Consider the following 27,649-nt stretch of genomic DNA (forward strand, 5'->3'; position numbering starts at 1 on the left):
TTGGAAAGTGTCTTGCGCTCGAAGAGAGTTCCGAAAATAGAGAAAACATTTTATGAAGAAAACTCGTCACTGGCTAGAGCGTCGAGAATCATAAAAAAATATTTTGCTTCTACGGAGCCGTGTGAAATTGCTCTCAGAAGAATTCGTTTAACTTCCTCTAGGTTGAAGTATCTCTCATGAAATAATTAAGCTGCTCGTGCTACGCAAAATTCTGGATGCCCACTGTCAGAAAGACGCTGGATGAGGATTCGCTTTCCGACGCAAGGATTATAATCCATAAGGTATGATAAACAATTCCTTGGTATAGCCCTTAAGACTTCGTGAGTTTTAGCAAGTCTCCAATGGCGAGAAGATGTTTCCCTGAAACGAAGGAAATTCTTAACACCAGAGGATGCTACTCTCTTAAGGATCTTGAGCAAGTCATCATCTAAAATGTGTTTCATTTCGTATTTTTCTTTTTATGAGAAAGGCATGCAAAGGAATAGAAGGGAGTAGTGAAGAAAAGTGAACAAAGTTGGTAAAGGATTTATAGACATCAGAAAGAGAATCTGACAAGCGTAAACTCTTCATGTCACGCTTTGAAATCACCACGTGTCGAGGCAATCCAAGAATTTCAGAAGGTGTTGCATTAATGACACAGAAATGCAGAGAGTCAAAAGCGGAATGGACTTAATAGGCAATGAAGGAAGGTCTAGAGTGTTGAGGCAAAATCCCTAATTAATTTTAAAGATAACAAACCTTGATGATGTAAAACCTTTTTGAAAATTTGTTTCCGCGTGCAAAATTTTAAAGGGAATCTATTCACCCCCTCTAGATTTACATTGCACTCGTCATAACAAAAAAAACAATATCATTAATGTTTGAGTTGTGAATGGATGCAAATAGAGATCTAGATTGAGAGAATAATATCGATATTGATGATGTTCTCGAAAGTGGATGAAATTTAACTCTTACATTTATGAATGATATTTTTGAGCGATGATAGTAACTTTGATTGTTCGGTTATATGCAATGTTTCCTAATTACATGTTATACGAACACATGACAACTACTTCTTCTATCTCAAATTAAGTGTCTCTTTTGAAAAGAAATTATATTGTCACAAGTTATTTATCCCTTTGTAATACCAATACAATATTTATTACTATGTGTTAAATATGGATTTTTGCCCCTATAAATATATAAACTTTTCGTTTTAGTCTCCTTTCTTCACCACTTTTGACCCCTATTTTTTAGTCATGATGTGTAGGCAACATGAGGAAGATTAGTGTATAGAAGGATGCTTCTATAAAGGAGCAGGACAATTCTAAGTTAATGAGTCTAATGAATCTAACCTTGTAAATAATGTATGTCTCGGACCTTATTGAACCAAATTGAAAGGATGAATGCGTCTTTTGTTAGCATAATTGTGAGAACAATTGGCATGTGTTATTTGAATGTAGGAAAAGCAAAAGATATGTGTAGAAGCTGGTATCATCTAATCACGTGATTTAAATTCATTACTTTGACAACTTTTATTAATATCCAAGGTTTTTATAAAATGATCATATAAAAAGGGACATAGTGAATATTTAAAATACTCGTAGGAGAAAAAAATTAATCCGAGTCTTTTATTTAAAGAAATTTTTTTGGAGGGATTTTTAAGGAAAATTTGATCTACGAATTTTAAAAAAAAAAAAAAACATATATTTAATCCAAAAAAAAATTCAAATAAAAACAGATATAAGAAGACTCGTGTTCAAAATGGCTTGTTTCGGTCATACACACACCACAAACTAATCTGAACCGTCCATATGAAACACAATCAACGGCAGAAAGCATCGATCCGCGTCATTCATTCTCATTGGTCCATCCATCCCCATCTCACAATATAAAAGCCTTGTTACCATCCTCAATTCATCACTCTGAATATTCATTCATTCATCTATTTTCTCTCACCGATTCAAATACTTCAATTTTCTTCAAATCTATCTCTCTTTTCGATTTCGTTATTTCAATCTCTTCATCAATGGCTGGTAGAGGCAAAACCCTAGGTTCCGGTGCTGCTAAGAAAGCCACCTCAAGAAGCAGCAAAGCTGGTCTTCAATTTCCCGTCGGAAGAATCGCAAGATTCCTCAAGGCCGGAAAATACGCTGAACGTGTTGGTGCTGGTGCTCCTGTTTACCTCGCTGCTGTTCTTGAATATCTCGCCGCTGAGGTAATTTCCACCGCCACCTTTCACCTTCAATTTCACACACGCATCGCTAGATCTAGGGTTTCATAGTTCAACTAGGTTTTCCCCCAATTTTAGTAATTTATCATAATTTTTGATTAACTTCAACTTAAATTGATTATTTTTGTTGAATTTGAAGTGTTTTGGGTTAATTTGGATTGATTAGGGTTTTGAATTGAATTTGTGATTAGGTTTTGGAACTGGCTGGAAATGCGGCAAGGGACAACAAGAAGACAAGAATTGTGCCAAGGCACATTCAATTGGCTGTGAGGAACGATGAAGAATTGAGCAAGCTTCTTGGTGATGTTACTATTGCTAATGGTGGTGTTATGCCAAATATTCACAACTTGTTGCTTCCAAAGAAGGCTGGTCCCTCCAAGGGTACTACTGAAGATGAATGAATGATTCTTAGATCTTAGATGAAAAAACTTGAGTTTTGAAGAATCATCGTTAAATTTAGTTTATTAATTGTGTTAAATGGGTCTTGGGCATTGTAGTTCTAGTTAGAGGTTTAGTTAATGATGTTTATGTGGATATATTTATCTAAGCTTGGTCCTTTTGAAGAGATTAATGAAAAAAATTCATGAATTTGGCCTTTTTAGTATTTCAATCTTTTCGCAGTTCTTTGGTTATATGTTTGTGATACTTATAGTTCTGATTTTGTTTTAATTTATATATTGACTGTTATTATCATCATGACCATTTTTGAAGTGATGACTTATGATTGTTAAACCAGGGATAAGAAATCGTAAATTTGGATTTTGGGCTTGAATTTTGCTGTTATCTGATGTTTATATGTTCATCATGATTTTGCTGTTGGTGTACTGTTGAAAGGTTTATATTTGGAATTTCAATGCAATTGGAGTAATTTGATTTGTGGTTTTGAACACATTAGGAGTTATAGAGTTTGTACACTCTAGATTGTGTCATAAATTCTCAGCATCTGGTGAAGATGATTTTCTTATAACCTTTGGATGATGTTTTATTTGATTACTTGGGTTGTTTGTTTCTATTGTTTTACATAATACAACATTTGAAGATAATGCTCTTGAAATCTCTTTTTTTTTTTTTTTGATAGAAATGTTGAAATCTATCCTAACATCAAATATTATAGGGCTGTTTTGAAGTAGGAAAATTGCATGCACTACTTTTGAATAAATGCTTTTTACTTTATTGAGAAAATGAATTGACCCCTCTTAATTATCTTTAAATGAACTCACATCATTATCTCTATTTTACATATAAAAGGGGTCATTAGATTTTAATTTGTCAAAAAAATGAATGAAGTTAAAAAAATATACCATATTCATATATAAATGAAGCAGTACTTGTCTGCCAGTTAGGAAAATCAAATAAACAAACTATAGTGAAAACTTACATCACTACTTATCTAGAAGTGGTTTTTTCACGAGTAAATTATGAATCTAATCCCAACCGACCAACAATAATGATGTCAGCTCCTTCCAAGTCTATGTCAATTTGAAAATTTTAGTTTGAGGAGCATTAATGATATGCATTCCAAGTCTATCTACATTTGAATATTTTAGTTAGAGAAGCATTAATGCTATGCAACTTAAACCATTGAAGAAGATACACAATTTAACCATCTTTCTACAAAAGGAAACCCAACAATGACTCTACTACATACATTCAAAGTATCAATGATCAACAACCCAATCACCCTTTTCAAAGATTAGATTAGACAAGTAAGCATTAGATTAGACAAGTAAGCAATCAAATAGTCATGTCTATGTAACAATGCTATAGTAAGTAATGACATAACTATTTGATGAAAAAAAAAAAAATATTACAGTACAACTTTCAACTTGAATTGAACCTATGGACTGTCATCGTCTGAACTAAAATCATCCACTCTCCTATCTACCACTGCTGGAAACAATCGCTCGCGAAAATCTGACGGCGGTGGACGATGAGTTTCGGACTTTGATGAACCTCTAGAACTAGCAGTATCTTTATCTTGTTTCACATTCTTTGGTGTTGGTTTCTTTGGTGCTTTTTGAATCTCTTTGCACACCTTATCCAACATTATTAAGAAATCACGTACTATTACAAACAATCTTAACCCTTCATCTCTTCCTGCACTCCCATGAAAATAATCACCAGTACTCTTCACAAGAGCCATGATTTTCTTCTCTTCTTCTAACAAATTTGTGACATCAGCCTCAGCATGCTCGACAAAACCCTTAACGGTCTCGTAAAACCCCTTATCACCGTCTAAATTGTTCGCCATCTCTTTGTTTATGAAATCTCTTGTTTTTATAAGACCATGGCCTAATCTAGCTGTTGTTCCTGTTAAACCATCAGCATCTAATGCTGCTGCTTTCTTCACATTCTCAAGCTCACTGCTCAAACGCGAAACAACTTGAAGACCGAGTTCGCGGTAATGATCTTCTGATTCAAGATTAATGTCTTCAAGAAGGTCCTCGGTTTTTATACTAGAGAAACTACTACTCTCTTTTATCACTCGGGCTGCTCTTAATCCTTCGGTTCGGATTATCTCTTGAACAACAAAGTGTAAGAGTGTGATTTTTCCATCTACTCCTTTTACATCAGATAGTTTTAGTAGTGTATCAAGTTTGAATGCAAGTGCACCTCCTCGAAATGTTCCATCGTTCATTCGGTTTCCTGTTTTAAGAACAGCTTCAAGAAGCTTGAGGAATAGTCTACTGTTTCTTAGTTCCTTACTAGCAACCTGGAACGAGATGAAGGAATGAATCCAATTGGTTTTCATTTTGATAAATAAAAAGAGTTAAGCACGGACACAGACACATAAACCTGACATTAACATTGGTAGTCTAACATTGACATGTAAACATCGGTCATAATGTAAAAAAGTGGTCTTTATTGAATGTAACCACATCGACGTGAGGATGTCGTGTTGACGTTAGACAACAAGCACAGGAGACACGTTACAATCTGAAGTGTTGGTGCTTAGCAGTCATGACTATCATGTAAGATTAAGACTATAGAGTATAAGCAATGTATCAAATGAGTGATGAAATTTAGAGATCCTACCTCTAAAGTTGCAAAAGACTCTCGGGTTGTAGCGAGTTCCTCTTGAAGAGTAGTCATGTAAAGCAATGCTTCCATTCGTTTAAAAGCAAATGGAATCTCAACCAGAGATTTCAGGAACCGATCAGCCGGACCAAGTTGAGCAAGACCACCACTGAAAAGTCTAAGCTTTAGTTCTTCCTCTGATGTTGGTGCCATCTTCATCAGGGTTTGAAGGAATTCTGGTGGGAGCTCATTTCCTGATCAACCAAAAACATATCAAAGGTATCATACAAGTGGAACTAGTGACAATAAACTATATTTGTTTTGCATTTCTATGTAAGGAGCTATTTTGACCAATATCCAAAAGGAGCTCTGTGTGCCTCAGTGAATGTATCCGTATGAAGTATTGGCACAAACCCAATCACTAGACACTGACAAGTCGTCATTGATAATAATTTAATGGAACAGTTGAATATAACCATGTGTCCGTGTCAGATACTGACACATATCGGACACCGGACATGCCTTTAATGTGAAGGGTCAATGCTACATACTGATCAAAAGTTAGAACTAATCTAGCATACTAAATCCTCCCCAAGTGCATGAAAAATATGCTAGTTTCAAATAGTTTGATTGGTACTGCAAGTACATAAAATTAATTCTAGGCTATTGATACATAAAGTTCGCATATTAAAGCCCTAATTACTTATTAGTGTCACACCAGAGAATCTGACGATACTATTATTTTCTTCTTGTAGCTATATGCATTTCTAGAAGAAAATTGATGGAACAGAAAAAAACCTTCAAGTAGTGCATCACGAACTTCTTCTAGTGTCACATTTAGTGCTCGCAAGAGAATTGATAAATTTTGTGCTTTCTTTGAGTCAATGATTTGGATATACTGAGGTGTATCACGTAAGGAAGACTCTTTCTTCTGTCCACCTTTGATTTTATCATTCTGTTGAGTGTATCCAAAAAGAGATTCCATCATTTCCTCATTAAACCTGTCACATATTCATCATCAACAACAAAATTAGCTATGTAACACCTAGCCATGGTAAATTATTATTCATCTGCATCAAAAGAAGGACGAGTCTATGATAGGTCAGCTCAGTGGTAAGAGTTCGGCATTATAATATCAAGGGGTAGAGTTGAAATTTCCTCGTAAACAGTTGAAAATGATCATTAGTACTATTTTAATTAAAAAGGAAGAAGAAGATCGATCACTCACTGGAACGATCCTGCTTTGAGTTGATTCCAAACCATAGTTTGATCTGAGTTTGCTTGAACCTTGTCCCAAAAAAAAGGCTTTAACTTAGTTTTATGACTATCACCTTCACCTTCTGAACCAACAACAGCCTTTTCTTGAACTTTTGATCCACCAGCTAAAGGTCTAGGACCCTTTTGGCCAAATGGCGGAGGAGCTCTTACACCACTCTTAGGAGGCGGTGGTGGACGAGGACCACCCGGTTTCGCTGGTGGTGGTGGAGGAGGCTTAGGACCACCATTTCCAGGTTTCGGTGGTGGAGGTGGAGGAGGACCGCCACCACTAGGCTTCAGTGCGGGAGGAATGACACCACTGCTAGGCGTTTCTATTCCAGGAGGTGGAGGAGGCGGAGGAGGATTAACGGAAAAATCAGAAGTCTTAACTGACTGTGGTTCATTTGAAAGAGGATCAGATCTTCCAGGAGGAGGTTTCAAAGGTGGAATACCATTTCCTGCCCTACCAGGTGGAGGTTTCAGGTCAAATGAAGGTCTTGGAGCATCTTCTTGCATTACATTCTTTTTTTCATCAACAAAAGCATTACTTATTGATTGAACACCATGTTTCTCCTCATTTAGTGAATTTTTCGAAGGGTTATTATTTGAAGAAGAACCTGTAATTAAGATTCAAGTACATCATGTTAAGACTAGTATATCATCATCATCATCATCATCATAGGCTTAATTGCAATTTCAGTCGCCCTATTTTTCTGATCCCTCAATTTTTAAATCCACAAATTTGATTCCTCAAATTTTAAAATATGTGACATTTTCCCGACCTTTGCATTTACGGCTGATTTTTTATTACATTGCAAGTGAGTAACTTATGTGGCATACATGGTTGGTTTTGGTCACCCTATTTGAAGAACCTCCCTAGAGAGTGTTGCACCATCAACCATGTAGCCACATAAGTATCTCACTCGTCACCATCGAAATTCAGTCTCAAAATGTATAACTGGGGGAAAAGTCAATCACTTTTAAAATCGAGGGACTAAAATCGTGGATTTAGAAACAGGGAACCGAAATTGTGAATGCGAAAAATCGAAGAGACTGAAATTGCATTTAACCCTATAACATAGCATTAAAAAGGTGTTACTTGTGAGAGAATGAATTTTTTTGTTATGTACCAACAGAGTAATCACTCTTGCTCATGCTGAGAAGTGGCCTTTCATCAGTTTGTCTAACTCTACCACTTCCACAACATCTACAACAACATAAAAAGAGAAATGCTGCAAATATAAATGTCACCAATGCAGTTATAGCTATGGCATGCGTAACATTTTTCTTGTGATCACTACTCTTGTCTTTTTTCGACTTCTTCTTTTTCTTGTCTTTTTTTTCTCCCAAGTGTCGAGGCGAAACATGACGTAGATATCTTCTGGATGAAACCGATCCCACATAAGCATCGTTTTTTCTCAAACAGTTAAGAAAGTTTTGTTTCAAATGTGGATTGCAAGTACTAATCAATTTTTGTATGTCTTTTCTTGATATTGATCTGATTTCTGAGCTAATTTCATTGGTGCTACTAGGTGATTCCTTTGGTATGCATAAGCCAAGATCTCCAATATCTTTCCTTAAATGAATCAAATCTTCCTTGCAAGTAATCCATAGCATCTCTGCCTGAAGTCATAAAACTATAACCCGTTTTAGAGTCCACTCATCTAAGAAATGGTTGGTAATAAGTCACTTTAACAATAATTACATGTGGAAGTTTATTGAACTTCACATTTGAAATCTGGTTGAAGTAGAAGCATAAATATATTCTTAAATCACAAAATCTTTCTTGATCAATTAAGTGCTTAATTTGACAGAGCAGAACAGAAAGTACATAACAAAACCAAGCCATATGCAATTATATGACCTCTGCCGATCCTCAAGACACTTGGAAGAATAGATTTTGAAACTAATGGAAAAGAGCACAAACCCTAGCCAGCCATATAAAGTGTTATATTCCCACATTATATAAGAGACATCTCTCACCTTACAAGTTGATTTTTTAGGGTTGTGCTAAGGATCATCCGAATTTTAAGATGGTACAGAGCCTATTCAAAATATATTGGACCACCTAATATCATATCACACATATCACACTTCAATTGTCTAGTCCTGGACGTGATGGTGTGTGTGATGAGATGTAAGAGGCATCTCTCACATGACAAACTGGTTTTGTATGGTTGGATTAAGTCCAACCCAAATTTTAAGATATTATTGGAACCTAACTAAGATCCATTTGGGCACCTATTATGAGACCACACGGGTTGCACTCCAAATATTATGTTATAGGTGTGAGGGGGTGTATGATGGGATATGAGAGATTCCCTTCATCTTACAAGCTGATTTTGTAGGGCTGAGTTAGACTTGACATAACTTCTAAGAGAAAGAGTGTCAAACAAGACGGTATCGTGCAAGTTTAGTATCACATGTATGCTACTACGTCATGTTCACTTAAATTTTCCTCAAATATTTGTTTGAGGGTGTTAAAATAATGAAAGTATTGGAACTTAAAAGGCTATGTAAATGGAAATAACTAGTGAAGTGAGTCTCACCGTATCCTCATCCAATAGTCCAGATGCAGGATCAAATAGTTGGGTAATGAATTCTTCATCTGTTTCCTTGTGTTCTTCAATGCTTATAGCTGCTACAATGTTGAGAACCAAAACAATGCAAAAAGTACACTTTATGACACCCATATACTGTTGAATTATTACCATCGTGCTTCATATGCTTCTTGTAACATCGAGGCCCATAAAATGTCTAAATTGCCTTCATCATCCAAAAATCTATCATTTTTCATTACAGCTATATATATCACTTTCATGAAGGCATATGCACAAATTCACCACCAATTCCCACCAAGGATGTAGGAAGAAGAATCAAAATTCTGAAATCACATGCAAAAAAAAAAAAAAAAACTAATAAATTGCCAAAGTATTACACATTCAATAAAAACTAATAATTGTTACAGATAATAATAAATTAAAACCAACCTGAAATTCCAAATGTGAATGCAAAGATTCACAAAAGTGGTATTTTTTTGTGTATATATTTTTGGTATGTTACAAGGATCCACCAATCCAAGGAAAGGAACATAAAACACACGTGATGTTGGATCAATGAAAAAAAAGACAATGTGTGACAATATTGTTGATTATGAGATAATGTTGGAAAATGTAGCAATGATGTTGTTGTTTTTCTTTTTTTAAGGTTGTAATGTAACAACAAGTTTCATATATTGTAGTGATGATGATGAAGTTGGTGAATTGTGATGATGATGATGATGGGAAAATTGTTTGGCGCGAGAACCCTTTCACGCACAGGGCCGTCCTATGAATTGTTCTGGATAATAGGACATTGGCACCTACTCAGAAACACAGATTTTTCCTTTTAACCCTTTCTTTCTCTTTCTCTCATTTTCTTTTTGCTATTTTCTTTTTCCTGCAAATCTTTTTTTTTTTTCCTCAAAATTTTCTAATTTTACTTTAAAATTCATGAACCGTAGCATTGTAAAATTAGAGATTCATTATTACTACTACATCGTTTTTATTTTATTTTTTACTTGAAAGGTTCTTTTATTTATTATTATTATTATTCCTTCAAAAAAAAAAAATTATTATTATTATTATTATTATCACCTCTCTATCTATGGCTATGTTTTTCTTTTTGTTGCTAATAATGCTATCTTTGTCTATGGTACTCATAACACAAAAATAATGAAAACATATTAATTTGAGATTTTAAAAAAAATAAAAATCAGTCTAGCAATTGAATCAGGGAACAATAATTTATATTTTAATGGAACTCTAAATTACTAATATTAATTTCTCTTAAAAGTCAGTTTTCATACTTTAGTTTTGTTGAAATTGGTCCTCGTGAGCATAGCTCAGTTGGTATGGACAATGCATAAAAATATGCAAGGTCCAGAGTTCAAACCCGGCCACCACAAAAAGAAAAGTTTTGTTGAAATTGATCAACATTTAATTGGGATTGTATCCTCTCCTTCCATTTCTCTCCACTCTATTAAATCATCATTTCTCTCCACTCTATTAAATCATACTTGTCTCTCTTACCTTCCTCTCTTGTTTTTTTTCCTATAGTTTCTTTTTTGGAATACGAAAGTTTAGTTTAGTTTAGTTTGGACTATGAAACCGGAGATCATAAAGGTCAGAGCAAACCTCACGGCTTAAAGAACATTTATAAAGGTACTTATAGATTGTCCATCAAAGAGGTCTTCGCATCACTAACAAAAGTTGAACCAATAACTTTATACGTGAGTCAACTCCTTATCAACTGAACAATCCTTCATTAAATTTTTCAATCATTTTTATCTCTTACATTTGTCCATTACATATTTAATCTTTATTTGTGAAAGAATTTATAGTATAAGAATGGAAATTTAATAGTAGAAGATAGATTCTCTACATATTATTAGGGTCAACATATTATTAAGAATGATAATTACATTACACTTGTCCCTAATCATATTGTCTTGTAAGTGTAGTTTAATAAGTAGCTATCAGATATTATATGTAGAGATCATATGGTCCAAACTCAAATTTCTTATTTCTATACATTTAAAGTGTGTGAATGTAGTCGCATGCTACTTGACAAATATAAAAATGTACTTATAAATTAAAAAAAAAAAAATTAGTGTAGACAAAGCAACCTCATGGTTCTTCAAAGCCTCAACCTGTTAAGCGAAAGAGCTTTTTAATATATAATAAATAAATAAAAGATAAATGAAGAAACTATTGGTATATGATCCATCATCCAAGGCAAAAGTTATGGTGCATAAGCCATTTCCTTATACACCATGTATAAACACTTCACAACCATTGGATTCACATAAGAAAAGGCAGTATAAAAACAACTTCAAACAAAAAAAAGTCATAAACCAACACTCTTTCTCTCTCTAAGTCTGAAACATAGAGAGAGATGCTCTGCAAAAGAGTTTCTTCTCCGACCTCCTCTTCAAGTGCCGGCGCGGTGGCTGTCGGCCCAACAGGACGGCGCCGCCGCGCCGGAGATAGCAAAAACCTCCGTTTTCAAAAAAAAATTTCAAGAATCCGACATCCATTTTCTTTCTAAACTCAAATCCACCTTTAAAATTTTCGAAAACCAAACACATATGCCTAGATCTAGCTTCAAAGATTCGAAAAAAAAAAAGGACACGGAAGAGAAGAATTCTAAATTGATAGAAGAGAAGAGAAGAATTCGAAATTTGTAGTGTGTTTGTGATTCTGATGATTGTTTGCTGGAAAAGTGTTTGATGGATTTGTAGTGAAAGCTCAAAAAATGAATTGCTGGAAACCATTCCCACAGCAAAAATTTCTGGAAACCATTCCCACATCAAAATGGTTTTGGAGTACAACACACAGAAACCATTTCCACAACAAAATGGTTTTGGAGTACAACTCACAGAAACCATTTCTTTCCTCCTCCTCCAATTGTGTCAAAACAAAACTGAATGATGGCAATGACTCTAGGTCCTTAGTTTTTTTCACCTGCTGGAAACCATTAAGTACATCTAATGGTTTTGGAGTACAACTCACAGAAACCATTTCTACAGCAAAATGGTTTTGGCATAATTTTATACAAAAATACTATAATAAGGACATTTGTGACTGTCATTAAACCAAATCAACACTCTGAAATCATCATTGAACTAAAATGATGATTTCCACGGTTGTAGTGTTGTTTCGTTTTGTTTCGTTTGGTTTCGCTTGGGGGTGTAGGGAAGCAATTATATTTCAAATGGGATTTATGCACGGTGCATAAGGATTTCCTTATGCACCATAACCGCTCCCATCATCCAATGTGTCGATAATATTCGATGGTGTAGAAATTCTAACGTCCATCGAGTAGATTCCAAAGCCTCATTTTGCCACAAAATTTCTAGTCTCTTAAGATGCCCCATACTTAAAAATTATCAATGCCTATTAAGCTCATTGCCATAGATCAAAAGCTGACGGTCCTTACCACAAAAGATATAGTTTAATTTATATATATATAGGGAGAAAAATATGCAATGTCCATCGTGACAAAAGTCATCCATATTCGTTCCAAGACATGCAATATTCTTTTCTCACAACTTTGCTTTGTGGAGAGACACATCATGAAGAATCTTGAAGTTAATGGAATTTGGTGATAATATTTCACAAATGTAAAGCGACTAAAACTATTGGAAAGGACTCATTACTTGTCACTGTAAGAAAAACCATAAATATTTCACTACAGTATAATAAGACCATCTACAATGGGGAGTCCTTCCCCTATTAAGCACCATTGTAAATAAGCACCCCCTTTGTGACACCAATGAATATGGTGCTTATGAAGGTGGGTGCTTGTATAGACACCCTCTCTCTCCTATTACTCATGGGCTCCGCATGTACATTTAATTCTATTTTTTTATATATTTAATTATTGTATTATTTTGATATTAAAAAATAATTATATAATAGTTGTAAATAATAGTTGAATTTGATTCCCTAAAAAAAATAGTTGAATTTGAATTTGCTTGTAGCATAGCCGCTGGAAATTTTAGTTGACATTTCTTGTATTCAATTACTCCTTAAAAAAAAATCTGTACTTAATTACTTTATTTTTTCCTTCTTTGAATTTGTTTGTTTTTTTTTAATAATTTATAATTAAATTATTTCAATATTTTAAAATTATATAATTATGAATGAGTATAAAAATTATTGTTAAAATGTAATGATATATAGTTATTGCTGGGACCCAATTAATAATTATTTTGAGGTGCTGGGTTGGAGAGATTGGGTGCTTATTACGTATTAATTATAAAACGAACGACGTGTACAGTCGGGACCCATTTAAGCACCCAAATGGAGTGCTGCATTGTGGATGGTCTAAACTCTTTAAATTAATACTCGGTAAATTAATAAACTCTCTAAAATAATAAATTTGTCCGGTCCCGACTTGGGCCAATGTAAAAAATTGAAAAACTCGATAAAATAATAAGATAATAATTTTTCGGGAGATCCCTTTATAATTTTCGGTCCCAAGAAAATCATAAATTAATAATTCATAGAAACTGAAAAAAATATATTACACTCTATTGAAATATGAACACAGTAGTTACTGTACTTCAAAAGTCATTATTGATTTCCAATGCATATGAACACAGTAGTTACTAATTTACGTTGAATCCCAAGGTTCGCTGCAACGTAATTCTAAGAGGCATAGACTAATTTGCCTTTTTGTTTGGTATGTACGGTATAATTACTTAAAAACTCTTTAAATTATTAATTTATCGATAAATTAATAACTCTCTAAATTAATAAATTTTTCCGGACCTGACATTATTAATTTATAGAGTTTCTACTGTAATTACTTGTGTCAAAAAAAATTCACTAATTACTTGTTTTAAAGAATCTCAAAAGATTATGCATGGAAGAAAAACATTCTGTGGCAGATCGATAAAAAAAAATACAACGATCGGGTGGTAACTCTTGATAGATTTTGTGCGATCGGGAGCTAGGATTCAATTCATTTTCACTAAAATTTCAATCCCTCATTTAATTATTTTCGTAATAGTGAGTTTTGGAAAAGTTAAAACGTTTTTGTGCACTGTTGTTCCTAGCAAACCTGCTACTTCCTTATCTGATTCCAACAATTTGATGATCTTGTTAAAAGTAATCACCATGGCAAATTCCTTAATTATATTCATTAATTTATCATGTGCAAGCAATATATCTAACAGAGGTAAGCATCAATTGTCATGTCTTGCACGTGACAAACAGCTAAAAAAGCATCTTGAGGGATATGTGCTAATTCTGTGAAAACAGTTATCCTTAACTAGAGTTTTACAGAACATTCATTGAATAGAACAAAGCCTGTTTTCACAGAATGTTCTGTAAACAATATAAGTTAAAGTTAAACAACATAAGTCATTGATTCGAGATCGGACGGTGAAGATCTATAACTGTATCATAACAGGAAATCCAAATCCATTTCTAACAGAAAACTATAACATACTTCAATGTCATGACTAAAATATTATGATTCACCAAATCTAAGTAATCAGAATATAATTTAGCAGCTACTAGAAATAGAATTGCATAAATGTTGCTTATTATAATACACATAATTACAATTTAACATTCCTAAAAAAATTCCTTCATTATGTAGAGCATCAATTACTTGTGTTACAAGGCTTTAACTTTGATTAGTATCACTTTCCATTTTCTTCATATCATGTGTTAACCATACGCAATAGGCATGACATGTTTTCTTTTCTCTTTAGAGAGAAGAAAAGTCATGAAAAGAAAATATTCCTTTATATCTTTACAGCCTTCAAAAATTCCAAAGGAATTTATTCTATATGTTTTATTATCAGAATAGCTTCTCTTTCACTATAAGAGAAAAGACCTCAAAACTCTCTCTCTATACCAAAAAAGCCTCACAATTTTGTTGAGAAGAAATCAATGGCTGGTTCTAACAAGAAGGTTGAGGTGATTTTAGATGATCAAACTCCAAATAAATGGTGTGTTTCATTAGGAGATGAAACTTTCAAAAGATTCTTCAGCATGACTAATCCAACAGTTCACAAGGTTTTTGGTGATGGATCACTTTTTAGTCCAATGTTGTTTGGGAAATTCTTTGATCCTTCTGATGCATTTCCTCTATGGGAGTTTGAGTCAGATGTTTTGTTATCTCATCTAAGAAGTTCCAACCAAACCACTGTGGATTGGCATCACACAGATGAGGGCTATATGTTAAAAGCTGAAATACCAGGTAACAAATATTACAATGCATTTATTTTTCATATTTTCTGATTTAATTTTCACTTAACCTAATAAAATAAGAGAAATTAAAGTTTTTTTTTAGGGAAAGAGAAATAAAAGTTGAAACCATTCATCTGTATGATGTTAAATGTTAATCATCACACAGATGAAGGCTTTATGAAAATTGAAAATGTTTTCAGAAAGTAAACAAGCCCTTAACTTTACATTGTCAATTTCTCACTTCACATACTCTATGTAAACTGAACTTGTGCTAAACAAAACTGAAATGATCAAATTGCATCATCATTTTTAAATCCTGGAAAAAAAAAGAGTAAGTAAAATATATCTCAAAATTGGAGGAACTATTTATTAAATTTGCAGGCACAAAATTATTTGAAACAAGGGAGAAGACATCAAGTTTTCTTTACTAGCTGTTATTATTACATATAAACAGGTACCTTGTTATATAGTGAATCTTTCAATAGAACCATAGAAGTGCATGAGGCAAAATTTAGCTAGTGTGTTTGGATAAGGAAATTTTATGAGGTAATGTAATTTCAGAGGATAATTCATATGTTTTAATATGGATTATTACTTTGTTTTGATAATAAATTTGGAGAATTTTCAAAATAAAGAGATTTTATGAGGTTTTGTGAACACGAAATTTAGAGAATTTCAAATACTACCTAAAACCTAAGAATTTGAATTTCCTTACCATAGGGATTTGGTAGTATGGGGTGCCCAAATCCCACATGGAATAGTATAAGATATTTGCTGGAAGTAGCTTGGTTCTTCCCCCTTAATAGCTAGTTTTTAAAGGAGTATTCCCCATGTCGATGACTCAAAAATGGCAATACCTACGAAGGGGCTGACTAAAAAAGCCCAAGTATAGCACCGTAGAGTATCAGCCGTCGGGATGTTGCCTCTCAGAGACGTTGCTAGGATAGGGACTTCAGTATTATGGGGTGTCAAAGTCCCACATCAAGTAGTATGGGATGTTCGGTGAAAGTAGCTTGGTTCTTCCCCGTTGATAACTAGCTTCTAAGGGAGGGTTCCCCAAGTTCTTGGATACTTATCACCTTCCGTATCATATAAAATGTGAATGTGAATCTCAAATTAGTACTTGTTTTTTTTTATAAAATTTTGTAGATTAGTCCTTATATATATTTAAAGGGTCATGCTAACAAAAATTAGTCCTTAACAAGTGCCCTTTCCATATTTAAAAACTTGCACACATGTCCCTATTTAATTTTTCAAATTTTACAGATTGATGATCCCTATAATTTTGCTTAGAATTCTCAATTTCCTAGTATTTTCAATTGCCTCATCCAAACACACTCTTAGTGGAAATTTCTGTGACACCAGTTATTTTTCAAAACAGGAACTGGGAAAAACAACATTCAAGTCCATGTTGATAAAGGGAAGGTGGTGGAAATCAGTGGACAATGGAAGCAGCAAAGAGACTCAAAGACAAATGATTGGAGGTGTGGTCATTGGTGGGAAAATGGATATGTAAGAAGGCTTGAGATGCCAGAGGATGCAGATTGGAAGAATATACAAGCATTCACATATAATGACATATTCTTAGAAATTAAAATGCCAAAGATCAAAAAGGGTTCTGATCATGCTCAAGGATAAGATGTGGCTTGAGATTCAATTATGCAGAAACAGATTAAAATTGAAAAGTGAGTTTGTAACCATCTATGCAAATTGATACTAAAAACTTAAGAAAGTTATAACTCTCAAGTATCAATCTAATATCAGTAGTTATGAGCATGCCTTGTGATGATGTAATATAAAGACGCAAGAAGGTAATAAAAACAAAATTATTGTGTATAAAATTACCTAATGCGCAATTGCCTTTTTAAAAATAGAGTTCTTTATCAATTGTTTTTTTCATTGACAGTGATCATCAAAGAACAAATCAAAGGACTATTGTGAACTACACTTGTAGTGAGAAGATAGATGGATTCGGATTACCTGCTGGAAAAAAAAAAGCATGTGTTTACATGTAGTAAACGATTTCAGTCATAAATATACCTTATAAAGGTATGCCGTGCAGCATGTGCATCTACGAATACAGAATCAAGAAATGCACTAATTGATCGTAGTACATTTTTCTGCACATCAATGTTGATGCACTGCCACTTCCGTCTATTTGTCTTCTCATCAAAACGTCTGTCAAAATTTACAAAAAAAAAAAACAAAATAAATGCAGGAACAACCTACAGAAAAGGGATGTGATGCAAAGAAAAAGGCATGATTGAATAGAGGAAATAAATAAAAGAATGAATTAGGGGGGAGAGGAAGAGAGAAACCTGGTGCCAAGGTTTAAGGCGTAGCAAAGATGGAGATGTAGGGTGAGGATATGCGAACTCATGCGCCAATCGTTTTCTTTTTCTCTTGTCGAATTTGCCGTCAAATGAATCATAATAAAGTTGTAACTATAACCATTTTTTTTACGACCGACTGAGAGAGATAGTGGAAGTTGAGAATCAAGAAGAAATTGTATGTGTAGTTGATAATGTATACAACTCTTTGAAATCACAAGAATTGTATTTTCCTACTGTACACATAGTAAAACAGTCTAATAAAATTTGAGTTGGAAAGGCTCAGATAGGATCATTGTGACCCCTTATTCCCAATAATCTGAGTCAAATAGTTACAAGAACAATCTCCATTTTTGAAATCATTACAAGAACAATCTCCATTTTTGAAATGATGAAACCTGAAGGAGTCTCTGACAACAATCATCACACCAACAACCTTAGCCATATACTTAATGGCATTGTGACAATCACCACATATTCTCAAATTCTTAAAAACTCGTATTGTCGACTGTCCATTCAAATTAAGTATCCCAAATGCAACGGCAAGCTTCTCACTATGCTTACAAAGATTCTCAACTTTTTCCTCTTGATCGATATCATGCAGAACATAATCAGTGTCAGGCTTATATCCAGCCGCTTTTATTTTCTCAACCAACTCATCCAAAAAGTTATAGATTTTATCATTCTCCATATTACTTTTGTCTCCAGCAACAAAGGTGTGAACTCTATTTCCCACATGAAGCCAACTACATCCTGGAGTTTTTGTAATTCCACTCTCTTTCATCAACATTCTGATTTTTGAAGCTTCACTCCATAATTTGGCAGTAACAAGAATGTTGCATAAAGCAACATAGTTGTCAGATCTGCTTGGCTCAATCTCAAATAGTTTCTTAGCTGAAATTTTCGCCAACTCCTCATTCTTATAAACCCTACAACCAGCAAGGAGTGATTTCCAAGCACCAGCAGTTGGTTCCATAGGCATTATTTGTATAAACTCATACCGTACGCTTCATCGAGGCGACCAGCACGGCTATAGATATCGACCACACATGAATAATGTATAGCATTAGGTTCAACACGATGATCCTTACTCATTGAATTGAATATCTGGACTCCTTCCTCTAACAACCAAATTGTCAAAAACACGTCGTGCACCCTCAATGCATTTGCATTTACCATATGCATGAATCAATGCATTGCCAACGAAAACATCAGACATCACCCCACACCGAGTTGCATCATTATGAACTTCCTTGACTTTCAAGGCATCACGAGAAGCAGCACAAGCCTTGGCTACAGCCATAAACACAGGCATGTCGGGTTTGATCCCACGTGCCCGCAACGAAGTATAGATGTTATGGCCTCATTTGGAATACCATGAGTGGTTAAAGCTGAAATAAGAGTTGAAGAAGTAGTGGAGTCTGGTTGAGGAATATTATCAAACAGTTGGCGAGCACGCTTGAAATCTCGCACGTTCAAAGCTACCCTTAGGAGCCTAAGACCAAGGTGAGAAGGGATGTTGGTAGAGAGAGATGGAGACACCATTGCTTTGGGGGATGGAGATAATTGATTCAAGGTAGATTTTTGAAGGGAAATACGTTAACTTGTGTTACTATGTGAAATAGTTATTTGAAAACACACTGAATTCAATTGAATTCAGTTTTTTTTTTTTTTAAAGATGAATTCAATTCAGTTAGTTAGCATAAAATAAACAACCATGCTAAAATCAAATGGCTCGACAAACGGAAACAAATGCATGTAATTATTACTAAACTGTCGTATAAATACATTCGATGCTGATTTTTAATATTCAAAGACAACTGATAATATTGATAAGGGGTATAGTTGGAAAAAGAATAATGAATGCATTTAGAAATTTGTAGATAGTCTTTTATTTATAAAAAACATTTTTTTTGTAAATGATCTTATAATCAAAGACAGAGTAGAAAATTCGAACGTACTACTCATACACCCGATATTTAAATTAAGGCTAAATTACTTGGAATTGAATTGCCACGTCACATGTTAAACAACCATGTCATACCCCTACCAAAAAAAAAAACAACCATGTCATACATTTATCTGTCAACTCTGCTTTTTTTTTAAAGGAATGTAAATGAAAGGTTAACTTTGCAAATGGTTTAATAGTTAAAGGATAATTATGGGAGAAAAAATAACTTAGAGGAACCATATGTTAGAAATCAAAAACTTAAAGGACCTATGATGTAATTTGACCTTTTTTTATTTACTGATTTGTATCGCCACATCAACACTATAACTTTCATGTCACCAACTTAACGACCAAGTCGACTTTTTTGCAACGTAAAGTTGACAAGGTAACAATGCAAACATTTATATACTTAAAGGATTGATGTGAAACAAAAATAAATTAAAGACATATGTGTTACAAACTCCAAACTTAAAGGACAGCTGATGTAATTTAACCTTAAATTAATAGCTAAATGAGTTGTTATTTGAAAAATAATAATTTATTTTCTATCATTTACAAACAAAACAAAAAAAAACTAAATGATTGAGTTCAAGCTTCTCAAAAAAGGCATTTTTTTAGTGTTACAAATTAACAAGGCATAGCCATCTAAAAAAAAGTAACGAGGCAAAACAAAAAGAAAAAAAAAGAAAGCAGAAACGAAGTTTCAAGCTTATCTCTCGGGAGGTGGAGGGGCAGTCTCAGTGAGAAGAGCACTTTGAATGCGATCCCTCCTTAACCATAAAATTTGCACACATATTTTGTTCCTTAATAACATGCATCAATGTAGTGTTACCATTCTCATGTAAATCATCTCTAATATGAAGGATGTCAATAGCATAAGTGTGCAAGGTATGATTATGACCAACAACAACTAACTCAACCACTTCCAAACAATCACTCTCACAAATAATGTTATAGCATTTGTTGCGACATAAACCAAGACTCGTTTAGATAGCACGCAACTCGGTCAACAACACATCATCTCCAACTTCATAGTGAGAAAAAAATCAACTATCCAATCTCTATCGTCGTTGCGCACAACAACACCAACACCTAATGACATTTATCCTTAATCCCAAAACAGTAGAAAAATCGAACAAGGTATCCATAACAACTTCAACCTGTTCAATACTAACTTCACAAAATAGCATAACATCATCATCAAAAAGAATATAAGATAGTTGTGGGTCATTCTTATTTACCTAGATAGGTTTCCATATTCGACTTATGACTTTCTGTTCTTATGGGTCATCCTTATATACCTAGATAGGTTTCCATATCTCACTTAGGACTTTCTTTTGAATACAAAGAGAGCTCTTCTCCATACAAAGAACAAACATGACAATATGTAAACCTCTAGTCTTGTAAGCAGTAGCATGAACCCTATGTGTCATATACAAGGTATACATTTTAAACGTGACCTTCAATTTATTTATAAATAATAATGCTAAACTATTCTCGTCAAAAAAAAAAAAAAAAAGCTAAACTATTTTACAAACCAAAAAGTAAAGGAGTAATCCTGTGGTCATACTTCATCAACCAAAAGTTACATCAAGATACTCAATATGTTTTTTTTTATGCAACTAAATTTGGATACTCAATATGTTCAATACAATATATCTAGTTAGTCACTACCAAAAAAAAAACAATATATCTAGTTAGTTTTTTTTTTTAGGGATCTATCTAGTTAGTTTTCTTTGGTATATAGTGCTTAACTAGTGGAAATTTCTGTGACACTAGTGGTTCGTCAAAACAGGCACTGAGAAAAACAACATTCAATACCATGTCGATAAAGGGAAGGTGGTGAAAATCAGTGGACAATGGAAGCAGCAAAGTAGATTCAGACAAATGATTGGGAGGTGCAGTCATTGGTGGGAAAATGGATATGTAAGAAGGCTTGAGATGCCAGAGGATGCAGATTGGAAGAATATACAAGCATTCATATATAATGATATATTCTTAGAAATTAAAATGCCAAAGATCAAAAAGGGTTCTGATCATGCTCAAGGATAAGACGTGGCATAAGATTCAATTATGCAGAAACAGATTAAAATTGAAACGTGAGTTTGTAACCATCTATGCAAATTGATACTAAACACTTAAGAAAGTTATAACTCTCAAATATCAATCTAATATCAGTAATTATGAGCATGCCTTGTAATGATGTAATATAAAGACGCAAGAAGGTAATAAAAACAAAATTATTGTGTATAAAATTACCTAATGCGCAATTGCTTTTTTAAAAATAGAGTTGTTTATCAATTGATATTTTCATTGACAGTGATTATCAAAGAACAAAGCAAAGGACTATTGTGAACTACACTTGTAGTGAGGAGATATATGGATTCGGATAACCTGCTGGAAAAAAAAGCATGTGTTTACATGTAGTAAATGATTTCAGTCATTAATATACCTTATAAAGGTATGCCGTGCAGCATGTGCATCTACGAATACAGAATCAAGAAATGCACATCAATGTTGATGCGCTGCCACTTCCGTCTATTTGGATTCGGATTACCTTCTTGTATTCTTTGTTTGTAAAATATGCCGTTAAAACTCCACTCCATGACAAAACATCTCAATGAGGCATCAAATCAAATATTGTTTGAGCTTCTCTGACACATAGACATTTTGCATACAGGTTCACAAGGGCATTGCAAACAGACAAATTTTCTACCATACCATGTCTCACTGCAAATCCATGGATTTCTTTACCTGATTTCAAATCTTGCAAATTTGAGCACGCAGGCAAAATGCTAGACACAGTCACTGAATCCGGTTTCACCCCATTCCATACCATTTCACGAAAAACATTTAGACCCTTTTGAGGAAATCCACATTCGACATAGCACGAGGACAACGAGGTCCAAGAAACCACATCACTGTTTGTGAAGTATGTCGTTAAAACTCCATTCGAAGACACAACTTCTTCATGAGGCATCAAATCAAACACCGCTTGAGCTTCTCTTACACGTAGACATTTTGCATACAGGTTCACAAGGGCATTGCAAACAAACAAATTTTCTACCATACCATGTCTCACTGCAAATCCATGGATTTCTTTACCTGATTTCAAATCTGGCAAATTTGAGCACGCAGGCAAAATGCTAGACACAGTCACTGGATCCGGTTTCACCCTATTCCATACCATTTCACGAAAAACATTTAGACCCTTTTGAGGAAATCCACATTCGACGTAGCATGAGGACAACGAGGTCCAAGAAACCACATTTCTGTTTGTGAAGTGTGTCGTTAAAACTCCATTCGAAGACACAACTTGATGAGGCATCAAATCAAACACCGCTTGAGCTTCGCTTACACATAGACATTTTGCATACAGGTTCACAAGGGCATTGCAAACAGACAAATCATCTACCATAGCATGTCTCATTGCAAATCCATGAATTGTTTTACCTAATTTCAAATCTTTCAGTTCTGAGCATGCAGGCAAGATGCTAGACAAAGTCACTGGATTCGGTTTCACCCCATTCAATCCCATTTCGCGAATAACATTTAGACCCTTTTGAGGAAATCCACAATTGACATAGCACGAGGACAATGAGTTCCAAGTAACCACATTTCCATTCGAAGAAACAGCTTCTCGATGATGCATCAAATTAACTACAGCTTGAGCTTCTCTTACACGTAGACATTTTCCGTACAAGTTTACAAGGGCACTACAAACAAACAGATTTTCTACCATCCCGTGTCTCACCGCAAATCCATGAATTTCTTTACCTGAATTCAAATCTTTCAAATCCGAGCACACAGGCAAGATGCTAGACACAGTCATTGCATTCGGTTTCACCCCATGCCATCCCATTTCGCGCAAAACATTTAGACCCTTTTGAGGAAATCCACAATTGACATAGCACGAGGACAACAAGGTCCAAGTCTCAACTTCTCGATGAGGCATCAAATTAAATACAGCTTGAGCTTCTCTTACACGTAGACATTTTCTGTACAAGCTCATAAGGGCACTACAAACAAACACACTTTCCACCATCCTGTGTCTCACCGCAAATCCATGAATAGCTTTACCTGATTTCAAATCTTTCAAATCGGAGCACGCAGGCAAGATTTTACACACAGTCACTGAATCTGGTTTCACCCCATTCCATCCCATTTCACGAAAAACATTTAGACCCTTTTGAGGAAATCCGCAATTGATATAGCACGCGGACAATGAGGTCCAAGAAACCACATCTTTGTTTGTGAAGTATGTCGTTAAAACTCCATTCGAAGACACAACTTCTTGATGAGACATCAAATCAAATACCGCTTGAGCTTCTCTTACACATAGACATTTTGCATACAGGTTCACAAGGGCATTGCAAACAAACAAATTTTCTACCACACCATGTCTCACTGCAAATCCATGGATTTCTTTACCTGATTTCAAATCTTGCAAATTTGAGCACGCAGGCAAAATGCTAGACACAGTCACTGGATCCGGTTTCACCCCATTCCATACCATTTCACGAAAAACATTTAGACCCTTTTGAGGAAATCCACATTCGACATAGCACGAGGACAATGAGGTCCAAGAAACCACATCTTTGTTTGTGAAGAATGTCGTTAAAACTCCATTAGAAGACGCAACTTCTTGATGAGGCATCAAATCAAACACCGCTTGAGCTTCGCTTACACATAGACATTTTGCATACAGGTTCACAAGGGCATTGCAAACAGACAAATTTTCTCCCATACCATGTCTCACTGCAAATCCATGGATTTCTTTACCTGATTTCAAATCTTGCAATTTTGAGCACGCAGACAAAATGCTAGACACAGCCACTGTATCCGGTTTCACCCCATTCCATCCCATTTCACGAAAAACATTAAGACCTTTCTTTGGAAATCCACAATTCACATAACACGCGGTCAACGAGTTCCATGTAACCACATCTGTAACAACCATATCATCAAAAACACGTTGTGCACCCTTAACGCATTTACATTTACCGTAAGCATGAATCAATGCATTGCCCAAAAAAACATTAAACATCGCCCCACACCGAGTTGCATCATTGTGAAGTTCCTTGACTTTCAAAGCATCACGAGAAGCAGCACAAGCCTTGGCTACAGCCATAAACACAGGTACGTTGGGTTTGATCCCACGTGCCCGCAACGAAGTATAGATGTTAATGGCTTCATTTGGAAGACCATGAGTGGTTAAAGCTGAAATAAGAGTTGAAGAAGCAGTGTTGTCTGGTTGAGGAATATTATCAAACAGTTGGCGGGCACGCTTGAAATTTCGCACGTCCAAGGCTTCCTTGAGGAGTTTAAGACTGAGATGAGAAGGGAGGTTGGTGGAGAGAGATGGAGACACCATTGCTTCACTGGAATGATGAAGATATCTGATTCAATGTGTATCTTTGAAGGGAAATACGTTTTCAAAAACTTGTGTTGTTTGAATGAAAAATGCTGTGTTTTGCGAATCATATATCGTGCAAAAGCAAAACCCACTAAATGCCATGGTGGATCGATATAGGCATTTGTGAGTGTTGTTTGATATGCTTCGATTTGAGTTATGTCTAGATGACAGATTTGGAATTTGTTCAAAGGATTGTGGGTTTTTAGTTGTATTTGATGAAGCAGAGGAAGAAGATTGAAGTTCTTCTGGGTTTGGTGGCAATGAGAGAGATAAATTTGCTTTTAATTTTCTTTTTTAAATTATTTTATTTTAATTAATGATGTCTTGAATTTTGCATTTTATTTAAAATTAAAAAATTACACACGCATCTTTGGAAGTTAGACCATGTGCAATGACAATTCCACTTTCAACATGTGGTGAATGTGCAATGGTGTGTTGAGTTTTGTTGAGAGATGATATGGAGGAAAGAGATGTTGAATGGTTTAAATATGTTGAAGCTTAGACATGGCAACATAACCCGCCCCCGCCACACCAGGTCGCCTCTGCCCTGAATTTAACGGGGAAAAGCCGATTTAATTGGATGCGGGTGTGGGGGAAATTTAGATTTTTAGTACGGGGACGGGGCCGGGAACGGGGGATGCTTACACCCGCCCCGCACCCGCTTTTTGAAATTTACTTTATTAAATTTTATAATCTTATTTCCATAAGCACCAACTTATTTTAATATATTATTACTCTTTATAAACATTTATTATAATTATTTTACTCTCTTGAAAAAAAGCTTATTAGGTATTTAATTATTAATATAATTATTGTTTTTTGTTGCTAAGAAAAAAATGAAAAAATATGCATTTTTTAAATATTTTATAAAAAATAGAGTTTTCGCAGGTGGGGGTAGGGGCGGGGCCGGGAGACCCGTCCCCATTGAGGGCGAGGTTGGGTGTTCAATTTTTATCCCCAATATAGTTTGGGGGCGGGGACGGGGATACTTAAATCCGTCCCCGATCTGCCCCGTTGCCATGTCTATTGAAGCTGCAGACAAAGGGCGACGTGGCAAGTTTCGGTTTGCTGAAACAGGCGCGTGTGGCACACGCGCCGACAGTGGGAAGTGAAGCAGCAGGCGTGGAGAGAGAAATGGTTGAGAGGATAAGTGTTGCCACATGTTTGTTCCTGATTGGCTGTGTGAATTTTTCTCATCTTAATAATTTGAACTCAATTATTTCATTCGAAATTATTTTTTTTTTTATTTTTTTATCAAAATTCATGATTTTATATTTGTCTATAAATAGAGACTTGGTTCATTTGATTTGGATACAGAAAAAAAAACCAAGTTTTTCACTATCTTAATATTATTATTATCTTTCTATTAGCTTTTATTTTGAAGTTTTAATCTTCTCTTTACTGAAATGGATCCATATAATAATCATTTCAACATTCAGAATTCTTTTAGTTACTTGTGTGTTATTAGCTTTTATTTTGAAGTTTTAATCTTCTCTTTACTGAAATGGATCCAAATAATAATCATTTCAACATTCAGAATTCTTCTAGTTACTTGTGTGTTGTGTGCTTAGTTTGTTGTCTTGCATTTTAAGTTATTTGTGTGTCGCGTGCTTAGTTTATTGTATTGCATTTTAAGTTAAGAAAATAAAAATAAATTATTTAAATAAATTTTGCTTTTACAAAAAACTAAAATATAAATTGTTAAGTGTTTATTATTTTAATTTAATTATAATCGATAATTGTAATTTTATGTAATAAAAAAACAAAAATATAAAATTAAATAAGAATATGAAATAAAAAGTGGTGGGGTAGAGTGTTGAATGAAAAATCATTGGAGAGGGTAAAAGTTGAATGAGTGTTGAATTATTAGATGGAAGAGAGAAAAAATGATGTGGAGTGTTGGGAAAAGAAAAAATGGGTGTTGAGAGTGTTGAACCATTGTACATGGTCTTAGGTGGCGTGACACATGGGTTTGACTAAGTCAAAATTGAGATTTTGCAAAAGGGGTAAACATGGGTCACTTTTGCCATTTTTTTTAAACGGGTTCAAAATCGCTGCGTTTAAGCTTTTTTTTTTTTTTAAGAAAATAGGAATAATAATTATTGTGTTCTCTAAATGTGTATGAAGTAGTAATAATAATTCCTCAATGGATATGCACTTTGTTAGTCAAAATAGTCGTTGACAATAAAATAATTCTTCAATACTCACAATAACTCTTTTCATATAAGGACTAAAATGACAATAAATAAGTATTTATAAGGACTGATATAACAATATTAACAAAGTATTTTAATGTCAAGAACTGACTAACGAAGTGCACAATCAAAAACTATTTTCAAATTTTGATACATTGAGGTATTATTATGACTACTCCTTATATAATTAGTGACCAAAATGACTATTACGTCAAGAAAATATAGGCATTTTAAGAAGATATAGATGTTTAGTTTACTGTTCATTTTGATTAAAATAATAAAAAAAAATCTCTTATATCTTTTTTAAAAAAATATAGGTTTAATTGTCCTTTTGATCCACTTATTTTGTTAAAATTGTAATTTTGTTCCTTTATTTTTAGTGTTATGCTAGCAAGTCTAATGACATGATTTTGAATGTTGATGGCAGTAGCCTTGACAATCCCGATGTCTTTGGTTTTGGGGGTTTCTTAGGAATGAGGATGATGCTTGGATCCATGACTTTGGTCGAAATATAGGTTTCTCT

At 34.4% G+C, this 27,649-nt stretch overlaps 3 protein-coding genes and 1 pseudogene across 5 annotated transcripts; 2 read left to right on the plus strand and 2 right to left on the minus strand.

Annotated features, from left to right (window-relative positions):
- Positions 1 to 1,901: 1,901 nt before the first annotated feature.
- LOC146949975 (putative histone H2A.3) lies at positions 1,902 to 2,822 on the plus strand. Its single transcript, XM_085745959.1, has 2 exons — positions 1,902 to 2,197; positions 2,404 to 2,822. Exons 1-2 carry the CDS (start codon positions 2,009 to 2,011, stop codon positions 2,611 to 2,613), a joined length of 399 nt encoding a protein of 132 aa, XP_085602085.1. The 5' UTR covers positions 1,902 to 2,008; the 3' UTR covers positions 2,614 to 2,822.
- Positions 2,823 to 3,820: 998 nt separating this feature from the next.
- Positions 3,821 to 9,894, minus strand: LOC146949976 (formin-like protein 5). 2 transcript variants are annotated; one of them, XM_085745961.1, is made up of 7 exons: positions 9,478 to 9,894; positions 9,037 to 9,371; positions 7,618 to 8,110; positions 6,459 to 7,104; positions 6,029 to 6,231; positions 5,249 to 5,484; positions 3,821 to 4,925 (listed from the first exon to the last, which is right to left on the minus strand). In XM_085745961.1, the coding sequence occupies exons 2-7, from the start codon at positions 9,199 to 9,201 to the stop codon at positions 4,050 to 4,052; spliced, it is 2,619 nt and encodes an 872-aa protein (XP_085602087.1). In that variant the 5' UTR covers positions 9,202 to 9,371; positions 9,478 to 9,894; the 3' UTR covers positions 3,821 to 4,049. The 2 variants fall into 2 exon arrangements, with proteins under 2 accessions (XP_085602087.1, XP_085602088.1); XM_085745962.1 differs by having other exon boundaries at positions 7,618 to 8,124; positions 9,478 to 9,846.
- Positions 9,895 to 14,895: 5,001 nt separating this feature from the next.
- LOC146949977 (HSP20-like chaperones superfamily protein) lies at positions 14,896 to 17,447 on the plus strand. 2 transcript variants are annotated; one of them, XR_015027410.1, is made up of 3 exons: positions 14,896 to 15,244; positions 16,616 to 17,045; positions 17,141 to 17,447. XR_015027410.1 is itself a non-coding variant. In XM_085745963.1 (2 exons), exons 1-2 carry the CDS (start codon positions 14,935 to 14,937, stop codon positions 16,870 to 16,872), a joined length of 567 nt encoding a protein of 188 aa, XP_085602089.1. In that variant the 5' UTR covers positions 14,896 to 14,934; the 3' UTR covers positions 16,873 to 17,075. The 2 variants fall into 2 exon arrangements, 1 of the variants encoding a protein (XP_085602089.1); XM_085745963.1 differs by lacking the exon at positions 17,141 to 17,447 and having other exon boundaries at positions 16,616 to 17,075.
- A 269-nt stretch (positions 17,448 to 17,716) lies between these two features.
- Positions 17,717 to 25,026, minus strand: LOC146949978 (putative pentatricopeptide repeat-containing protein At3g23330; annotated as a pseudogene).
- Positions 25,027 to 27,649: the final 2,623 nt, after the last annotated feature.

Source organism: Medicago sativa, chromosome 2 (assembly GCF_051527215.1).
Source record: "Medicago sativa cultivar Bolivia chromosome 2, Bolivia_mono, whole genome shotgun sequence".
Classification (NCBI taxonomy): domain Eukaryota; kingdom Viridiplantae; phylum Streptophyta; class Magnoliopsida; order Fabales; family Fabaceae; genus Medicago; species Medicago sativa.

What these genes read in the sequence shown, in the direction of transcription:
- LOC146949975 (XM_085745959.1), top strand. Translation starts at nt 2,009, where the DNA reads ATGGCTGGTAGAGGCAAAACCCTAGGTTCCGGTGCTGCTAAGAAAGCC. An exon ending in TTGAATATCTCGCCGCTGAG is followed by an intron (nt 2,198 to 2,403) that starts GTAATTTCCACC and finishes ATTTGTGATTAG; the next exon opens with GTTTTGGAACTGGCTGGAAA.
- LOC146949976 (XM_085745961.1), bottom strand. Translation starts at nt 9,201, where the DNA reads ATGGTAATAATTCAACAGTATATGGGTGTCATAAAGTGTACTTTTTGC. An exon ending in CAAGAGTGATTACTCTGTTG is followed by an intron (nt 7,105 to 7,617) that starts GTACATAACAAA and finishes TCTTAATTACAG; the next exon opens with GTTCTTCTTCAAATAATAAC. An exon ending in AGTCTTTTGCAACTTTAGAG is followed by an intron (nt 4,926 to 5,248) that starts GTAGGATCTCTA and finishes ATCTCGTTCCAG; the next exon opens with GTTGCTAGTAAGGAACTAAG.
- LOC146949977 (XM_085745963.1), top strand. Translation starts at nt 14,935, where the DNA reads ATGGCTGGTTCTAACAAGAAGGTTGAGGTGATTTTAGATGATCAAACT. An exon ending in GTTAAAAGCTGAAATACCAG is followed by an intron (nt 15,245 to 16,615) that starts GTAACAAATATT and finishes TTTTCAAAACAG; the next exon opens with GAACTGGGAAAAACAACATT.